The following is a 20697-nucleotide window of genomic DNA, read 5'->3' on the forward strand; positions in this document are numbered from 1 at the left end:
TCTCACATCGACTAAATAACGCCTTTGCGTAAAGTTTACACAAAGACGTTATTTAGTCGATGCTTTCACGTGACTAATGATGCGTTTTATTCCGCGTCCGTGGAATCATCGGACTCGCGCCTTTTGTTGTAATAAAATCTCTGCCAGTACCTACGGGACTCGAAGTGGATGCAGATGACATCGAGGAGCTTGTTGCTGACCATAATGAGGTTCTCAACACAGAGGATTTGATTTGTGCAGGCTTTTATTGAACAGTTCCATCCAGAAAAGGCTATGAGAATCATCAACATGATGAATGATAATGTGATGCCTCAGTTTTGTAAGACCTTACAAGTCAGAAAGCAACAGATGTCAATTAAGAGCCATCAACGACCATCACAAATGTAAATAACGTGACTTTATTATACTGTGCAGTGTATTTCTTTCATTACAATACAATAGCACATTTATTATACATATAATAAGGTATGTTGTGTGTAGTTTTAAGGCTTATTTAGTTGAAAAGTATATTTTATGGAAACCTGGGAATGGATTATTCCCATTTTAATGGTTTCCTATGGGAATCTTTTTTGGTGATACACACTTTTTGGCTTACACACTCTGTCCAGGAACCAATTAAGTTCTTAAGATGAGTTCTCACTGTATAGCTATATGCAGTGGAATCTTTGTAAAATACGCTGAGTAGAAGTCATTTGAAGCGATTTTACAAATTATGGACACAACCTGTCCGGAGGCATCGGTTGTCCTTTAAAGTATTTATCGGTTTGAAATAGGTCGGAATTTTATGTTGCTATAGGACCCTTTGTAGTTTTTCAGAAACCCCTGTTATGTAAAGGTACTGCTACTCCTCTCTCTTTGTTTCTTCAGGATTTTGTTTTCTTTCCCTATTCTTTTCTTTTGAATTTGTTAAAAGACCACTGAGGGTAACCACAGTTTGTGAGTGCTCTCCGGACATGCTTTGACTCCTTTTCTTTACGTTCAACGCTTGTTGGTATTTGTTTAGCCCTATGCTGGAGGGTTCTGGTAACTCCAAGTTTGTGTTGGGGTAGTGGGTGATTATATTCAAAAAGCAGGTATTTGGTCAGTGTGCGTGGTCTTCCTAAAGACTTCCAAAAGAATTATTTAGGAAAGACGTCTTTAGGTAGGCCATTCACGCTGGCCCTCCTCAAGACTTCCGATAGAAGTCTTTAGAAAGGCCACTGAACCATAACTAAAGCGGCTGACCACAAGAAGTCCTATCAATGGCTACAGAGGGCTGACCTAAAGGACAGCACAGAGGCACTCATCCTGAGGCACAGAGGCACAGATATACACCAGACAAGACCCAAATTGTTGGTTCTGCAAAGAGGCACCTGAGACAATCCAACACATAACTGCAGGATGTAAAGTGCTGGCAGGGAGCGCCATAACCAGAGAAGCATCTGGGCCACACTGGGCCACACTGGGCCACTGGCTCAACTTTGTTACTCCATTGCGCCAGCACCGGCGCATATTGATTATCGCATATTGCTACGTGATCCACGACACGTTGCAATATGTGCTAATCATACTTCTACCGATTTGTAGCCATAATCACGTTGCATTTGTTTCAAAGTCGCGGTAAAAGATATCTCGGGCTTTTCCGTGATCCGCTGGAAACTGCAGAAAGGGCTAATCGACTATTCATTTACCCATGGTGCATTGCATTATTTAAATCAAACATTGCGGATGTTTGCAATATGGAGCGCTAGAACATGAATAAAACTCTAAAAGACATTAACAACAGGCAGAAAACAAATATTCTCGTTTTTTAAGAAACAATTGAATAAGTCTGTGGAGGGTCATGACAATTCTTGCAGCAAACTGCCGTTAATGATTTGAATTTAGTAGCTAAATGGGAATTATGTCAGACCTGTTGCAGCACATTGGAAATTTTCAAAACAAAGAAATTTGTATAACTACACACTAATAAGAAACATTGTGCCAAGTCTGTTCTCTTTGTCTTTGCTGTAATACCATAGAATATCAAAATAGCACAGGATTGATTTTTAGTAACTAAAGAAAATTGAAAATATTTATTTTATGTATGAATAAATTCTTCGACTTAAATTAAAATTGTTGATATATCAAAAATATAGATTTTAATCAAATAATGTTTTTTCATTTACAAATTAGAAATATGCTCCAATGAATGTATGTTGGTTGATTTCAATCAGTTTATCGATGAGAAGGTTTCTTCAGCCGTCATCTGTACAAAAGTGAAGGTTTCGGACGTTTCGCCTCCTATCCAAGAGGCTTCGTCAGCGAACTAAAGTCTGACTGGTCGTATCGGCCCCATTTATATATCCCTAATGTCCAGACATGGTGGCGCCGGACACAGCTATGATAGATCCCTACTCTCAGGTTGGGGGGGCCCTCCCTGTGGCCCCACTGATTGTTCCTACATTCCTGACTAACGACTGGCCTATTACCCCCACTCCCCCCGGTATCACCTCAACAGCTTCAATCAGTTTAGTATACTTCGGCAATCTAAGTAAATCAGGCTCCATTAATTTTAGAATTTGGTCCCCTTTTCAGACAAAAAGGGGCACACTGGCCCCCTTTTTACTATTTGATATTCGCTGACACAAATTCCCAGCAGACAAATCAGCCCATTTCCAATGGAGCTTGGGCACCATCTTGTGCATTTTCTGGGAAGCTACATTGCTGTCATTGACGGCTCGAATTGATATGGGTGGAATCCTTTAATCGATTGCAAACATTTATGCTTTCCTCTTCAGAACTATTTGAATCATATTCATAACTGGATGCGTAACAAGAAAGCATCTTCTCCGAATCTGAACTCCGTGAGCCCATTGTTTTGTTTCTTGAGCAAGGCAAGACGACTTGGCGTGACGTCACGAACTGGGGGCGGGACTTTCTGAAAATCCCCAGTTTCGAGCTGATTTGTGGCAGATTTAAGTCACTTTAAGTCATTTTTATTGGTGTTTTGCATTTGACTAAAAATATCAGCCTGCATGTTTTGGGTATTTTAGATGCTATAAACCGTTTTTCCAATATCAGTTAGGAAACAAAACAATGGGGTTGGTTGTCCTTTAAGCTTCCTGGCCTCTGGTAGATGACCCGAGCTAAAATGGCGGACGGACACAACCCAAGGGGTGAGACGAGGATTTTTGTGGGTCTTTTTGTATGTCTTTTTTTTTGGCTTTGTAATTTGCAAACATGCAAATTCCGCTCATACTGCAATTATTTCCAACACTGCACTATACTCTCCATCACTATCAATTCACTGAATATGCTCATGTCCACTCAACAGAGACACTAAACCAATATCAAGATCAGCCTCATCTGCTGGACCCACACTTGGGTAAGTTCGGTAGGGGGAATAGAAATCAGTGCAACATTGATCCAAGCAATCCAATTTGAATGCATTTATTGTGTTTTAGAATGGATGGTGAATATGTTACTCAAGTTGGTGAGGCGTGAGGACTGCCCTTCTTCCCTCTTTCATTTAGCCTTCAAGTTTCTCTACATCATCTGTAAGGTCAGTCTGATCTGTGTCTCAGAACACGGCACCTTTCCTTCCTACTATTTACTTTACTATTTGTTTGTCTTTGTCCAGGTGCGTGTCTACAAAATCTTCATTCGCCGTTTGCCTCATGAAGTTACTGACATAGAGCCAGTTCTGGATTCGCTATCCAAGCAGGACCCGACAGACACTGAGGTTCAATTCTAATAGCATTGTCCTTTTGTGTATGTGTGTGTGCATGTTTGTCAGACAACATAATTTTTTGCCCTTTTCTTCTTCAATTAGACATGGTCGACACGCTACATTCTACTACTGTGGCTGTCCATGACCTGCCTTACACCCTTTGACCTTTCCCGACTTGATGGCAATCTGAAGTCTGAAGATGGCCAAGGAAGAGAGGCCATCATGGACCGAATTCTTGCTATTGCTAAGGCAAATTGAATTGATTTAATGTCTCACAATATGCGACAGATGTGATGCTTTTGCATTATTGTGCAATCCAAACCCTAAAAGTCAAAACACAAGAAAATGACAGTTCAAAAGACATTGAAAAAATGTTCAGTGAGACATGCATATTTTTGTGACCACAACCGATAACGATTCCAAGATCTTGGTGTCTGACGATTTTCCATCACAAGTTTGTGATTTTTAACTGTGATTTTTTTTTCTCCATGTAGTCATATCTTGGTGTCAGTGATGGCTGCAGGCTTGCTGCATCCGTGTTGGTCTCAAAGTAAGTCATTTCTGTTAGCCAGATCATGGAAGAAAGAATTCAAACCGTATTCCTTACTTTTTAGATGCAATGTGTTTTTATGGCCTACAAGAGGGCAGTATTCTGCTGCTTATGATTCTGCTAATATACACCTGGTGTCTTTCTTTAAATGGTTTTGACAGATTCATGACGAGGCCTGATGTGCTCAAGAGGTGCCTTGGAGACTTCCTGGATTGGAGCCTCACCACCATATCCCAAAATAATGACCAGTCTTTGGACTCCATTCGGGTGCTGGATGGTGTTCTCCAATCTTTGGTAAGCTATAGTGGAACTGTCGTGGCTTGGAATTAAAGCGGATTTATCTGGGACAGGAGATGTGAGACAATCTCTTTGCTGTTGTGAAATGTAAATTTCTCCACGGCGCGACGAATAAATGTACATCCAATCCAATACATAAGCATAAGCACTCATGCGCGGACACACGCATGCTGTGTGGACTCATCATTGTACTCCGCATGCGCCAGTAGATAACCATAAAAATGTGTTGATTACCTTTGGAAATTAAATTTAGTCAAGTAAAGGAATCACTCAGTCAGTGTTAATTCTTATATGTACCATGTGGGCCGGGGGTGGGCAAACTTTGTGGCCGAGGTGGCCACATTGTTTTCTAAAAAAAGCAAAAGATATAGTACATATAAAAAATTGTATCTGTTGAGAGTCATTACCGAACATCAACACAATAAAACCACAAAAGTATACTTTTATTCATGAGAACAGTGAAATCCAGGTATGTTAACAACATACATGTTCGACAACGCGAGCAATGAAGTGCCATATTAATTTGAGACCAATTATATACGTGCTTTTTTTTTACGTAACGCCAAGATATATGGGTTAAGGTCTTGTTTTCCTCATGTCCTTAAAACCAAACATTCAGACTCAGGTACCAAAATAGTGACATCGGACCATCCCAAGTTAATAGAGTTAATAGTAGTTGTTGATTTTTTTTTTTTAATTGAGTACTGTATAGGGAGGCACTGCGCAGAAGCAACTGTTTGTGGATTTTCCATAATAGTTTCCCCCTAAAGCCTTGTGACATAGCAACAGGCCTCTAATTAAATCTGCATGTTCTTTTATTGATGACGTTCTCAACCGTCGTTGCGATTCGAGTCAAGCTCCGAGCAAGTCGATGCATTTCATTGCACAGGGAGATACGGTTAACTTGAATAACGTGTTTCTTTAACGTCTCATCGCAGCGTCAAGCTACGCTCAAGGGATTAAAGCACTTACTGTATTGTATGTGTTGTTTTGTTTTTCTGCTGTGGGTGTCAAGATTGAGCAGATCAAAATGATGGAGATTCCCAAATGTGATATTGACCACCTTTTTCCCCCTCATATATGTGCACAATCATCATAGGGATCTTATTTGTGTTCTAACAGGCAATGCTTTTCCAGCATGGCAAGCGTGAGGATCTCTTACAGCACGGTAGGTTGAGCTTTGATGCAAAAGTATTTGTACTAAATAGTATTGCTGTTGATTGTAGGTAAAAATAAACAATTACCATATTTTCCGATGCATATGGTGTACCCAAAAGCCTTGCTTTTCTTCAAAAGAGGACCCTGCGTCTTATATGTAATGTCATATTGAGCCACAACAGGTCTCGCAACTACTGTCATCAACCACCGACTACATTACTAAAGTCTGACTGGTCGTATCGGCCCTATTTATATATCCCTAATGTCCAGACATGGCTGCGCCGGACACAGCTATGATAGGTCCCTACTCTCAGGTTGGGGGGAGCAGAGGACCACTCCCTGTGGCCCCACTAATTGTTCCTACATTCCTGACTAACGACTGTCGTCAAATGAGTGAAAGAATAGGGAATGAAACCAAAAATTCTCAAGATACAAAAAGGAGAGGAGTAGCAGTACCTTACATTGCAGGAGTTTCTGAAAAATTACAAAGAGTCCTTTGGCAACACAAAATTCCTACTTATTTCAAACCGATAAACACGTTAAGGCAAAAATTAGTGCATACAAAAGATAGGCTACCAAATGAATATGAAAGTAATGTAGTTTATTCAATACATTGTAAGAATGAAAATTGTAAAGAGCAGTACATTGGGGAGACTCAACAAATTCTCAAAAAAAAAGACTTTATCAACATCGCAGGGATAATACAAGTGGGCCTCAATCGGCAGTACATTTGCACCTAAAAGCTAGCAACCACTCATTTGACGACAATGAGGTTAAAATCTTAGCGAAAGAACATAGATGGTTTGAAAGGGGGGTAAAAGAAGCGATTCTTATAAAACCACAAAATCCTTCATTAAACCGGTCTGGTGGGGTGAGGTTCAATTTGGATCGTTCATACAATAGCCTGCTTAGGCAACATAGGATTAGTAATGCTGATGAGGTGATACCGGTGCAAGTGGGGCAAATAGGCCAGTCGTTAGTCAGGACAATAAGAACAATCAGTGGAGCCGCAGGGAGTAATAGGGCCGATACGACCAGTCAGACTTTAGTTCGCTGACGAAGCCTCTTGGATAGGAGGCGAAACGTCCCAAACCTTCAAATTTGTACAGATGACGGCTGAAGAAACCTTCTCATCGAAGGACCACTCCTGTACGACTGAGAGCTTACACAGACATATTTTTATATTATATATTTGGAAAAAAATATTTATTGAAGGTGCGCCTTGTAGTCCGGTGCACCTTATGCAGTAGATGGAAAAAGTTTAAAAATACACCATTCAATTGGGGTCCGCCTTATACTCCGGTGCGTCTTACACACCGCAAAATACGGTAATTTGTTTCTTGCCAAGGTGTCATAAAACCACAACAATATTAGTATCGAAGTCGGAGTTTGGAAGTTACTCTTTATACTACAGTTAAATACGTTCCACTAAACCGATTGGAAAGGAAATTATCTTTTCATGTCAGATTTTTAGTGTCCTCTGGTGTTCTTCTTCATGATCTTCGTGCTCCACTTCGGGGTGTTCTAGTTTGTGTGCATCTGCTTTGTTCCGTTCAGTTACCTTTGCCTGCAGTAACAAAGATTTGTGAGTACAAATAATTCAGTCAAGAGGGTTTATTTGCTTGTAGACAGGTTAAGTGTCTTTAAATCAAGGGTGGGGAAATGTATTTCCTGTTTGTCGCTGTGTTTTCACCTTGCATTTGTCGAGGATATTTCGAGCTTTTTCATGATCGCCAGAAACTGCCGAAAGGGCCAATCGAATATTAATTTACCCATGGCACATTGCATTATTTATATCGAACATGGCGGATGGTTGCAATATGGAGCATGAGAACATGAGTAAAACTCTAAAAGACATTAAAAACAGGCAGCAAACAAATATTCTCGTTTTTTAAGAAACAATGGAATAAGTCTGCTGAGGGTAGTGACAATTCGTTACAGCAAACTGCTGTTAATGATTCGAATTTAGTGGATAATGGGAATTATTTCATAGTTTTTGAGGCACAATGGAAATCTTCAAAGCAAAGACATTTGTTTAAGTAGACGCTAGTAAGAAATATTGTGCTATGTCTGTTCACTTTGTTTTTACTGTAATACCGTAAATTCTACGGCGTAGAATATCAAAATAGCACAGGATTGATTGTGTAGTAACTAAAGTAAAATTGAAAATGTTTATATATTGTATGAATATATGCTTTGACTTGAATTAAAATTGTTGATATATTACAAAAATAGATTTTAGTCAAATAATGTTTTTTCATTTGAAATATCATACTCCTCTTCTTTTCCTTTCGGCTTTTCCCTTCAGGGGTCGCCACAGCGAATCAATGTCCTCCATCTATCCCGGTTTTGTGCATCCTCTTCTCTCACTCTCTTCTCCTCTTTGACCACATCCATAAACCTCCTCTTCGGTCTTCCTCTCGGTCTCCTGCCTGGCAGTTCAAGGCTCAGCATCCTTCTCCCGATATAATCACTCTCTCTCCTCTGGACATGTCCAAACCATCTCAGTCTGGCCTCTCTGACGTTGTCTCCAAAGTCGTCCCTCTAATGTAATCATTCCTGATCCTATCCAACCTGGCCACGCCCAAAGAAAACCTCACCTGCTTCCTGTCTTTTCTTCAGTGGCACTGTCTCCAGTCCAAACATCATGGCTGGTCTCACCACTGTTTTATACACTTTTCCTTTCATCCTAGCTGAAACCCTTCTATCACACATCACACCTGACATTTTTCTCCAGCCGCTCCAGTCTGCCTGGACACGCTTCTTCACCTCTTTTCCACACTCTCCATTGCTCTGGACAGTTGACCCCAGGTACTCCTCCACCTTCTTTATCTCTTCTCCCTGGAGCATCACTCTTGCACTTGGATCCCTCTCATTCACACACATATATTCCGTCTTGCTGCGACTGATCTTCATTCTTCTCCTTTCCAGAGCATATCTCCACATCTCTAGTTTCTCCGCCACATGTTCCCTGTTCTCGCTACAGATCACAGTGTCATCTGCAAACATCATGGTCCAAGGAGATTATTGTCTAACATCATCTGTCCGCCTGTCCATCACCATAGCAAATAAGAAGGGGCTCAGAGCTGACCCCTGGTGGAGTCCCACCTCCACCTTGAATTCCACTGTGAGACTAATAAAGGCAAATCCAATCCAATTCCTCCGTCACACCGACAGCACACCTCACAACTGTCTTACAGTCATGATACATGTCTTGCACCGCTCTGACATACTTTTCCGTCACTCCAGACATCCTCATGCAATGCCACAGCTCTTCTCTGGGCACCCTGTCGTACGCTTTATCCAGATCTACAAAGACACAATGCAATTCCTTCTGACTTTCCCTGTACTTCTCTATCAGCATTCTCAAAGCAAACACTGCATCTGTCATACTCTTTTTTTGGCATGAAGCCATACTGCTGCTCACAGATGTTCACTTCTGCTCTTAGTCTAGCTTCAACTACTCTTTCCCAGAGTTTCATTGGATGGCTCATCAACTTTATTCCTCTGTAGTTAGTACAACTCTGCACATCTCCTTTGTTCTTAAAAATGAGCACGAGTACACTCCGTCTCCAGTCTTCAGGCATCTGTTCACCATCTAAGATCTTGTTGAATAACCCAGTCAGGAACACCACCGCCACCTCTCCAAGACACTTCCATCCCTCGATTGGTAAATCATCAGGTCCGAGTGCCTTTCCCCCCTTCATCCTCTTCAGCGCCCTCCTCACTTCATCCTTGCTAATGTTTGCTACGTCATAGTCCACAACAGTCACGTCTTCTACTCTTTGTTACTTCTCATTTTCCTCATTCATTAATTCTTCAATGTACTCTTTCCATCTTGCCATCACACTACTGGCACCTGTTAATACATTGCCATCTCTATCCTTAATCACCTGAACCTGCTGCAGGTCCTTACCATCTTTGTCTCTCTCCCTCGCCAGCCTGTAAAGATCAGTCTCGCCTTCCTTGCTGGTCAGCCGAGCATACAAGTCATCATAGGCCTCTTGTTTGGCCTTTGCCACCTTTACTTTAACCGTGCGCTGCATCTCCTTGTACTGCTGTCTACTCTCGTCCATCCTCTCAGTGTCCCACTTCTTCTTTGCTAACCTGTGTATACACTCCTACACCGCCCCATTCCACCACCAAGTCTCCTCTCTCAGCTCTCTCATTTTCCGTACCGCTTATTCCTCATTAGGGTCGCGGGGGTTGCTGGAGCCTATCCCAGCTGTCTTCGGGCACGAGGCGGGGGACACCCTGAATTGGTTGCCAGCCAATCGCAGGGCACACAAAGACATACAACAGTCACTCTCACACTCGCACCTAGGGACAATTTGGAGTGGTCAATCTGCCTGCCATGCATGTTTTTGGAGTGTGAGAGGAAACCGGAGGACCCGGAGAAAACCCACGCGGGTCCGGGGAGAACATGCAAACTCCACACAGGGAGGCCAGACCGGGACGCGAACTGGCGACCTCTGCACTGTGAAGCCGGTGTGCTAACCACTCGACTACCGGGCCGCCCCACCAAGTCTCCTTATCTACCTTTATTCCACTCGATACACCAAGTACTTTCCGACCTGTGTCTCTGATTATGTTTGCTGTAGTTTTCCAGTCATCTGTCAGGACCTCTTGCCCACCCAGTGCTTGTCTTACCTCCTTCCTAAATGTCATGCAACACTCTTCCTTTTTCAACTTTCACAATTTTGTCCTCACTTCAGCCTTTGGATTGGATTTGCCTTTATTAGTCTCACAGTGCAGAAATTTACATTTCACAGCAGCAAAGTTATGAAAGAAATGAAAGTAGAAAAGCAGAACACAGGAGCTGCTGGAAAGGCAGCCACTCTAAATAACAAACTAAATAATAAACTAAATAACAAATAACATGACAACACAAAGACACAGAGAGACATTCATTCTTAAGCACTTTCTGTACCCTCATTGTTACATAAAGCAGTTCCAGATGAAAGAGGAGAGGATCAAAGTGTCTCTTCACCAGTGGATCAGGGACATCATGGTGGAATGTGCACGTCGACTACAAGCTAAATGTTGATGTTGTTGTTGTTGGTTTCTTCATCTTCCTCACTGCCAGCGTCGTCCTACACACCACCAACCTATGCTGTCTGGCTACACTCTCACCAACCATTACTTTGCAGTCACTGATTTCCTTTAGATGGCGCCATTGACACAAAATGTAGTCTACCTGTGTACTTCTGCCTTCACTCTTATAGGTCACCCTATGTTCCTGTCTCTTCTGAAAGAAAGTATTCACAATAGCCATTTCCGTTCTCTTAGCAAAGTCAACCACCATCTGTCCTTCAGCGTTCCTCATCTGGAGTCCAAACCTGCCCATCACCTCCTCATCATCTTTGTTTCCTGCGCCAACATGTCCATTGAAGTCTCCACCAATTACAACCCTCTCACTTCTCGGGATGTTCTGTATGACTTCATCAAAGTCCAACCAAAATTTGAAATATCATACTCCAATGAACGTATTTTGGTATTATTTCAATAAATTTTGTATACTTTAGCAGTCTAGCTAAATCAAGCCCATCAATTTTAGAATTTGGCCTCCTTTCCAGACACCAGAGGGCCAACTGACCGCCTTTTTTAATTTCCCAGATGCATCCCTGGAGAACCCTTTGCAATGAATGAGAAATTATCCTTCCCTGTTTGTTGCAACAATGAACAATTTTCTCTGTTCCCTCCTAGCTTCGAGAGTTTTACAGTGTCTGGAAGAAAAGCGTCTCTCGGAAAGTAGCCAAGCCACGCTGAGGAAGCTCAACGTGAAACTGATCCAGCGATTGGGCCTCACATACCTGAAGCCACGCTTGGCTCCTTGGAGGTGAGATCTAATACTACACTTGAAGGGGATGCGTAACTTTCCTTTTATTCCAAATCTTTAATGGATGATATTAATATCGCAGGTACCAGAGAGGAAGCAGGTCCATAGCATCAACCCTTTTGACCAGCCAGGCCACAGATTGCCTCAAAGAGACAACACAAGGGGAGGAGGATTATGATATTCCAGAAGAGCTCGAGACCGTTATTGGTGAGGTCATAACATTACAGCGCCTTTTTCAAATGACGCAATTCGATTCTTTTCAAAGACAATGACAGATGAATATGATTATGACATTAGCTCTGTGGCCATCATTAAAAAATAAATAATACAGACAGACTGTGGACATTGAAGTCATGGGGACATTGTTGGGATCGGCCGCAACATGCCATCAAAAAGCTTAAATGTAACTTCCATACAAGAAGTAATAAATGTCATTTCACAACCTGTTTGGTCAATAACCTTCTGTTATGGTGCCATATTTGTCCTCAGAGCATCTACTGGTGGGACTTAAAGACAAAGAAACAATAGTCCGTTGGTCTGCGGCAAAGGGGTAAAACCTTTCTGTAGTATCGTCAAGCATCCTCGCAGCTTTTTGTTGCCGAGTGAATTGAACAGTCTTGTTTTTTTTAACTCCCTTCAGTATTGGAAGAGTCACTGGGAGGCTTCCAAAGGAGCTGGCAGACGAGGTCGTGCACTCAGTGCTGGACTGCTTCAGGTACCGTATTTTCTAGTGTATAAGGTGCACTGGAGTAAAAGGCGCACCCTCAATGAATGGTGTGTTTTCAAACCATTGCCATATATATAAGTCGCACCGGACTATAAGGCGCACCTTCAATGAACGAAAAAGGTTTTCCGAATATAATATATTCTTCTTTCGGCTTTTCCCTTCAGTGGTCGCCACAGTGAATCAGTGTCCTCCACATTCATTTATGCGGGCTTGGGACCGGTACAATAAGACACTGGCCTGTGGCTACAGAACAAGCAACTCTATGAGCTTAATAAAGATGAAGATGATCGATAAAAAGGCAATGACAGCAAGGATAATGGTCATCGGCAACATAAAGTAAAACTACTCACCATTTGACGATAATGCTTTGCTCTTAGCTTTAAATTGGCATTTCTTTCCTTACATTTCATCATTAACAGAACTGTGCTTATTTAAATAATATAAGAGATAAGTCGATAAAAGTTTTCCAAATATTAGGCAAACCACATTATAAGGCACTACAGTAATAATAATAATAATAATAATAATAATAATAATAATAATAATAATAATAATAATAATAATGATGATAATAATAATACATTTAATTTACAAGCGCCATTCAAAGCACCCAAGGACACTTTACAATTAAAACAAAAATAAACACCAGAACAATAAAATAACAATAAAACCATAAGTAAATTAATAAATAATACAAACTAAACTCAATGCAATTTTAAACAGTAGAGTGGGGTTACGCACTACTTCCATATGGGCAAATGGAGTCGGTGGCTGCTGACAGTAGTTGTGAGACCTGTTGTGGCTCAATATTACTTCACATATAAGGCGCAGGGTCATCTTTTGAAGAAAATTAAGGCCTTATACACCGAAAAATCCGGTATTTTATTTCAATAGGGAAACAGATTTTCATGTGACAGCTCGTTGACTCACTGTGGGCGTTCTTATGGAAGCTTCCAGGAGACGGATACGTGGCACGGAGGCTGTCTGGCCCTTGCGGAACTTGGCAGGAGAGGCTTACTGCTGCCCTCCAGATTAACAGATGGTAAGTTATAATAAAGTGCGTATCAACATTTCATCATTGATGGTTTTTATTTGCTTGCTTCAAAAAAAGTATCCTGATTGTCATAACAAAAACATTCTGTGTCACCTTTTGTCACCAAGACATGCACACACTTACCTGGCAACTTATTAGGCACAGTGCATCTGCACATGGAAATAGAAGAGCTGGAACTTGGTTAACTTTGATCAACAATTCCATTGTTCGGTTTTATGTTTTGATATCGTCAACGGGGGGTTGGGAGACCCCCCTCAGACCATGCGACAGCTCTTAACTGGGGACTTTGTTGTTATTTTGTTCAAATAAAACTAATATCTTATTGCAGGTGCACCTAATGTACTTTTAGGCGTATTTATATACACTACACGATGGACAAAGTTCAATCACGGTTTCAAAATACACAACTCTTCCTGCTTTGTAAGTGGGAACACTTTAAATATCAGCAGTGTATCAAATACTTGTTCTCCCCACCGTATACTGTATAAAGTCTTTCAGTACTTCAGTAATGCGAATGTTCACTTGGTTGATCTTGGGTGAGTAGTGACGACTATATACACCACAAGATGGTAAGAAAGGCACAGATAATTCTCTTCAACTCACTCCAAATGTTTTTGGGGCACCAAGATACCACCAAATCTTGAAATATTGCTATATTTTGGTCTGAATGCAAAAAAAACATTGAGTGATGCGCTTTTCATTGATCAGACAAGAGTGTATTTAGGAGCGATGAGGTCCCCTCCTCATGGGCCGCGCCGCCACTTTTCTCTTCTTTGGTTTGTGCGTTTTGTTGGATTTTTTAGCGTAGCTGCCATGAAGTCGTTTTGGGGGCATCGTGTTAGCCATTCTCTCGTGTTCAGTTTTTTCCATTAAGCCCCAAGCCTGATCTTCATCCTCCGTAGAATTTTCTGACGGTCGACGCCCGGGGTCAAAGTTCCGCAAAGAAGCAGCCGAGCTGGCGATGGCGAGCTGACATAGTGCCAGTGCCGCCGTTTGCCTCTGCTCACACGCTTCTTCATCTGTGTGACTTCCATCTTCTGAAGTCCTCGCATGAGGCAAATGGAGACTGAGGTTCTGCGGCACCTGCGCAGCCCGCAGCTCCTTTGCGCCCGAGCCGTCCGGTTTCCTTGTCGAAAGATTTAGTGGTGCCATCACGCTTCTGTTGTCCTCTTCCTGATTAGAGGTAGCTTCCAGGCACGATTTGGTCAAATTGGAATGTCTGATGTTCTCAGCCGATCTGTTTAAGAGATCAATAGAGGCATGAAACTCATTTTTGATGCAGGTTGCGGTTTGTTAGCGAGCAAAATTCCAACATAAATCCAAATTCTTCCATGGTGTTTTGCAGTTCATTGTTTGTGCCTCCACTGCATTGAATGTTTTAAAGAGTTGTTCTGATTATACGTATTTACTTTTACGATTGTAATGGCCTTGTATGTGGGTAAGGAGAGCCATAACGCATTTTTGCAGCAATACATTTGAAAGATTAATTGAGTTTAAAACATCAACTATACTTAGTTGTGTTAAATTCGCACTGTCTCATTATCTAATTTACAACAGATTATTTTATCACTGACAATGGCATTTTAGGCGGTTCAATCACCTGACATATTTTTGCGAGTGATGAAGCTTCATCATGATGAAGGCGGTCGATATGGAATTATTGAGGACATTGAAGTTTCTGATATTTGACAGAATGCAATTCTGATAACTGACGAAATCCTAAAACCACATATTTATACTACTCAATTAAAATGGCCTGAGTAATTTGCCCGGATGATTAATCGACACTTGACTGGAATATACCCACATGCGGCAAACATCCCCTGGAGGCAATCATGGCCAAGTTTGATTGACTTTTGGTGTGGGTTCCACCCTTTTCAACAAATAATGTGCGGCTGGATCAGAATCAGAATCAGATCAGAATACCTTTATTCGTCCCACAATGGGGAAATTTGCAGTCCACAGCAGCAATTGAAAAGGGATGGAGTTGGGGTGGGGTGAAAGGATAGAAAACAAGATATTCTAAGCATAACAAAATTAAAATGGATGCATTACTTGAGTAGTCCGCGCTGAGAAGAAAGGAGCGTCACCGCAGAGCGCTAATGCATATGTGGAACTGTCGCGGCTTGCAATTGAAGCATTATTTGTTTTTTTTTTTCAAGATGGTGCTATGAGAGTTGCTGCCTTTACAGCATCTCCTGTATTTTGTTTTTGCTGCTGTGAAATGTAGGTTTCTCCACTGTGAGACAAATAAGGGCTCATCTAATCTAATATTCTGGCATTTGCGGGGCATAACTGTTCACATTCACACCGATGGACACTATTCCACATAAGAAGCCTGGAGAGGAAAATGTCTGGATGGTGGATGTGAATGCGTGTCTTCATGAGGACAAGCACGATATGAATGCAAGTGTGCTTCCTTTCTTACCCTACGTCCACAAGAAGAGTGCCGAGTTGCAGCAAGCTTTCAGCAGTGTCTTTGCGTCTGGTGTCAGTCTGCACATCTTGTTCCTCTTTGGTGGGTTGCCAGTCATCCAGGCTGGTGTGTCGCGATGCCTCTTGGGCATCCTTCTGGATGACTTGCGCGTGACTAGGTCTGTCGGGGGAACCCAGAGCGGAACAACCTTCTTTGGGGCTCAGCGGGGTGTCCTTCTCACCACTTGACCTGCCCTGTTTTTGTTCAGCATACTGATTGTGACTGTGACGCAGATATATATTGTAATCCTTGGTCACGAGGGTTTGCCCGTACCAGTCCAAAGGAAGATATGTTGAAAGCTCATGGGGCCGATACAGGCTGTAAAGAAATGACTCTCCAGTGTTGATTGAGTTACAGTATCGGTATGGGTAAGGTCCGAAGACTGAAGTGGGAGGGGGGGCAATGGCCTGTGGTACGACTGGTCTCCGGGGATCCGGAAAGTCAAGGCACAGAGAAGAAGAATTGGTCTCATTTGCATGATGGCTTGCCAGTTGGTAGGATGAAGAATAGAAAGGCCTGGGGTAAGGAGTATATTCCGGACGCATGGTAGTGGGGAACTGCTTCAGAGCCCATGGGAATGCCGGACGCTCGAACCAAGGAGAGGGAGTTTGTGGTCTGTCTGACATCTGCATGGACGAGGTCAATGCGTCCGCTGTATCGCAGGTTGCCGTTGCCACGGAGAGGGCGGATGGGCAAGGCAGGGACTTGTGTTCTTTCGCTTGAATGTTGCTCACCTTTGTCAAGATCGGACTTTCCTTCTCCGGCAGACCGTCGCTTTCAACGTCAATCTTGTCTGTCGCTGTGTTTTCCTCCACCGCTTCCCGTTCCATGGAAGTTTCCATCAAAGGGACGGCCTTCATGACAGCCTTGAGCTGGCGAGCTTTCTGACAGTTTTTCTGCGACATCAGGGAAATTGAGTTTTTGCACAGGTTGTATTTCATGTGGTTGAAGAGGTGGGATTTCTCGTTGCAGGTGAAAGGACACTGGAAACACTGGTACTTGAATGGTTTCCCAGGTGGGCGGGGAATGTAGTGCGGCCTTTTGGGCTTTCGTTCTTGAGCAGTGGCCATTGCGATGCAGTCCCTTCAAAGAAGGAAAACATATATGTGATGCCCAATGTGAATATTCCGCCAGATATTCCGAATCTTTATCCCTACTCAAAGGTTGCGCTCATCTCAAATCCAATGTGTTGCGGCACCTGCATCTGTTCGTGGATCTGTTAACCAAGGGCTGCTTTTTTATAGCACATTTCATCCACTAACATAGACACAAAACCTACGATACGAGCCTTTACAAACACAAAAGCAAACTACATTCTAAAGCTAAGCAGACAAAACAAAAGTAAAGCCAAGCCTGGTTTTCTGACCATAATCCGTTCGCAAACCAATTTGGTCAAAAACCAAAACGTTTCCCATTATAATCAATGTAATAAATGTCTGTTTTTTTTATCGCGATTGAACAATACAAACACGCCTGCTGACAATGGAGCGCTACACCAGGATAATGCGTAGGTCAAAATGAGACTCGACACGAGGTAATTACGTTTAAGGAAGCGGAGGGGAGTCCAGTGGTGCATTCATGTGCGTTCAGTTTGGTCGAGAACCCATTTTCGGTTATAAACCGAGGCATGACAAATTTCTCGGTCGAAAACCGAATTGGTCGAGAACCGAGACTTTCGAAAATCCATGTTTGACTGTATATTACCAAAAAATGTCTGTGAAGAATATATATATGTATATCGGCAATATTCAAACTACATAAAGAAAATAAAAGGCGCCTTATAAAATTAACACCAAAAAAATCTAACATTGTAAATGTTTCACTCATTCACTGCCATATGATGTGCAAAAATGTGTGCACTCCAGTGCCAGGGTTTTTGTCATTTTCACTCAAATTTCAGGACCCACAGAATATAGAGTTTTAGAGCTAAATACATATTAAATGCAGCGTAAGAAACCTTAGACTCTCTTCTTTCATCAGAAAAAAGAGTTAATTCCTAAGGTCTGGAGTTATCTGAGCTTGAAATGGTGGTGGCTGTACAAAATACAGTACATCCATATTGATTTATATAGCGCTTGAACAATAGCTGAAGCTGTAACAAAGCACCAACATGGACACGAGGCAAATGCTGCCACCTCGTGGAAGGGGAAAACATTGCCAGAGGTCTGACCAGCGTTTTGTCGGCAACCCCTGCAAGAAAAATCAAAACCCAAACAAATTCGAGAATGGCGCTCCACGTCACACTTTTCAATTCCCGAATAAATTCGGGAATGGCAGCGAATGACTTAAAAGTGCTTAAGATGCTAGTTTTCAACCTCAATTTCACATCATTGACATTCGATTAGGGACTGATGAGTGCACCGACCACAGTGTAGAGTTTTTCCAACCTGAATTTCACAGCCAAACTTGGCTGGACCCTTACATGCGTGAAAATGACAAATATCCATCATTTCCAGTCAACAGTAGCATGCCATTTGACAGATTTCAAACTGAAACAAACATATAGTTTCACAAGGTTAATCAAGTTATTTTTTTCTTCCGTATTTGCCAAAAAGTTTCACCCTGGCCAAAAGGCATGGAAAATATTTGTTTTTACAAGTGTTTGAGCAGTCACTTCAAAATCTCGAGCTGGGCTAAAACCTCACTCCCTGAGGCTAATGTATTTTCTACAACTGTTCCCGCAAACAGGTTGGATACCAAACAGACACATGGTTGCATATGCAAACACGTATGCATGGCGACCATTTGCATATATGCGCTCTGTTTTTCTTGCTTGATTGCCGTGTGTGTAAAATGCCATCCGCCTCCGCTTGCCCGTCGTACTCCCCTTACGCACTTGTTTCGATCTCGCTTATCATCGCATTGCTTTGCCGCCGTGGCAGGTGCCGGTCGCACTTAGCGCTTTCTGTCACGGGGCGTGTGGCGGGGCATGCTGAAACTTGCCACTTGCCTCAAATCAGCGCTACCCGTGTGGGAACTGACAAACACCTGCTTCCCATGACTGCTACACCTGCAGGATGCACACGACTGACATCTGCCAATGAGCTCATGAATCGTCGTAGTCTGCCAGGAAAAGACTTACTTGCGCCTGCTTACTTAATTTGTCAACCAGGACTTGTTTCAGATTTTTTTTACTTATTTTTTTGGTGTCTCTCAAGTTGTGGCTGCCGATGCCGCGTGGAGGAACCTGCTTGTCATGCGCTGTTGCAAGAAGTTGTCGCTCAAGTTTTGCCACTCCCTTCCCGAGAACGCCAATTAGCTCAATGAAAGATCTTTTTTTTTAAATAGCATGTTTTACGTTACCTGACCTACAGTATGTCCCTTAAATACATCGGAATGTTCTATTAATTTTTCACCATTGTCAATATAAATTCTTTCAAAAACATCAACGAAAGCATACCAGCTTGCAAACATCAGGGACCAACATCATCAGCGATTTCTACTATCATTAAATTTTCAGATCGCATAATGCTCAAATTATTGATGCCAAAGAGTGTTTACCTGCTCTCAAAAGTGTCGTGGGTACCTGACGAGGAAGTCCTCCGTCGGTCAAGTATGAGTCCTGCTCCTCTAACTTTGGAGTGTGTGTGTGTGTGTGTGTGTGTGTGTGATTCAGCATGTGTGAAACCTATTCCGATTAGTTGTGTGGTGAGTTTTTTGTTGTTTTCTCTCTCTCTCTCTCTCTCTCTCTCTCTCTCTCTCTCTCTCTCTCTCTCTCTCTCTCTCTCTCTCTCTCTCTCTCTCTCTCTCTCTCTCTCTCTCTTTCTATCTATCTCTCTCTCTGCCCCTCTCTCTCTCTCTCTCTCCACTGGGTGGAGCGTGAGTCCAAACAAAAGTGCCCCCAGGCATCATTGATGTTCCTGATATTCGTCAAGCCTCGAGCAACGATTTGCATCACACGCCGTCGGTCAGATTGTTTCTGGCATTCTCCGCTTGGTCACTGCGGCCACTCGATACTCACACGTAATTTCATATTCTGATCGGGAGGGAGACATTAAGTGGATATGATGCCAGGAGACCACCAATTGTAAATCGCACGATGCAGTGTTGAATCAAAATTCATAGTCTACAATCAAGATGAAGTATAGAATGGCCTCCCGAGTCCAATTTGTATTTATTATCTTTCCCTTGGAAATGACGTTCCGAAATAATGCTTATTTGAGCTTCAGAAATAATGTTAATTTGAGCCAAAGTGTCCCATCATAAAGCATGTGTTTATCTTCATGATGATGTTTTAACTTTCATTCTTAACTGTCAAAGTCTGCACTCAAAAGGACCGTGAATCCTGGCTGTCAAAAACTGTACCATCCCATGTTTTATATATTTTTTTATATATCTTTTTTGTAAACCGGTTACATGCAAGCTCATAGACGTTAAACAATTTTACTGTAAAAGTGAAACTTTAAATAATTTACATCTGCATGTGTCACTTCAATATAGGATTGTATTGGATTGGATTAGCCCTTATTAGTCTCGCAGTGGAGAAATGTACATTTCACAATAGCAAAGTGATGAAAGTAAAAGGATACGAAAAGAAGTAGAAAAACAAAATACAGGAGCTGCTGTAAAAGCCGCCGCTCTCGCAGTGCCATCTCGAAGTAAAAAAAAAAAAAAGATAATATGCCAACACAAAGACATTGCCAGTCATTCAGTCCTAAGCACTTTCTGCACCCTCTGTTGTATGAAGCGGTGCTAGATGAAAGAGAAGAGAATCAAAGCGTCCTTTTACAGTGAATCAGTGGTGTCATGCTGAAATGTGCATGTCTGCTACAGGCTAAATGTTGAATGCAAACACAAAGCTGTACCCTCTATTGATGAAAATAAGTTATCGCTCATCTCCTGTCCCACATAAAACTGCTTCACCCCTAAGCCACAACAGCTCCACATAGACATTGCCGTTTTGCG

General features: G+C 42.2%; 2 protein-coding genes across 3 annotated transcripts in view; one reads left to right on the top strand and one right to left on the bottom strand.

Moving 5' to 3' along the window:
* tbcd (tubulin folding cofactor D) overlaps window positions 1-20697 on the top strand; it is a 44935-nt gene that overhangs the window by 3342 nt on the left and 20896 nt on the right. For both annotated transcript variants that reach the window (XM_089018091.1, XM_089018092.1), the window contains exons 2-13: window positions 3296-3346; window positions 3426-3523; window positions 3602-3703; window positions 3794-3940; window positions 4186-4241; window positions 4403-4535; window positions 5661-5706; window positions 11403-11535; window positions 11618-11742; window positions 12025-12085; window positions 12176-12250; window positions 13213-13304. In XM_089018091.1, coding sequence (XP_088874217.1) covers window positions 3296-3346; window positions 3426-3523; window positions 3602-3703; window positions 3794-3940; window positions 4186-4241; window positions 4403-4535; window positions 5661-5706; window positions 11403-11535; window positions 11618-11742; window positions 12025-12085; window positions 12176-12250; window positions 13213-13304 — 1119 coding nt within the window. The remainder of the gene's footprint in view (window positions 1-3295; window positions 3347-3425; window positions 3524-3601; window positions 3704-3793; window positions 3941-4185; window positions 4242-4402; window positions 4536-5660; window positions 5707-11402; window positions 11536-11617; window positions 11743-12024; window positions 12086-12175; window positions 12251-13212; window positions 13305-20697) is intronic.
* On the bottom strand, window positions 13333-19403 carry znf750 (zinc finger protein 750). The gene is made up of 3 exons (XM_089018093.1): window positions 19294-19403; window positions 15745-16875; window positions 13333-14553 (listed from the first exon to the last, which is right to left on the bottom strand). The coding sequence occupies exons 2-3, from the start codon at window positions 16860-16862 to the stop codon at window positions 14037-14039; spliced, it is 1635 nt and encodes a 544-aa protein (XP_088874219.1). The 5' UTR covers window positions 16863-16875; window positions 19294-19403; the 3' UTR covers window positions 13333-14036.

The sequence above is a fragment of the Hippocampus bargibanti genome, linkage group LG17 (assembly GCF_051943395.1).
Source record: "Hippocampus bargibanti isolate YZ-2025 linkage group LG17, ASM5194339v1, whole genome shotgun sequence".
NCBI classification, from domain to species: Eukaryota; Metazoa; Chordata; class Actinopteri; order Syngnathiformes; family Syngnathidae; genus Hippocampus; species Hippocampus bargibanti.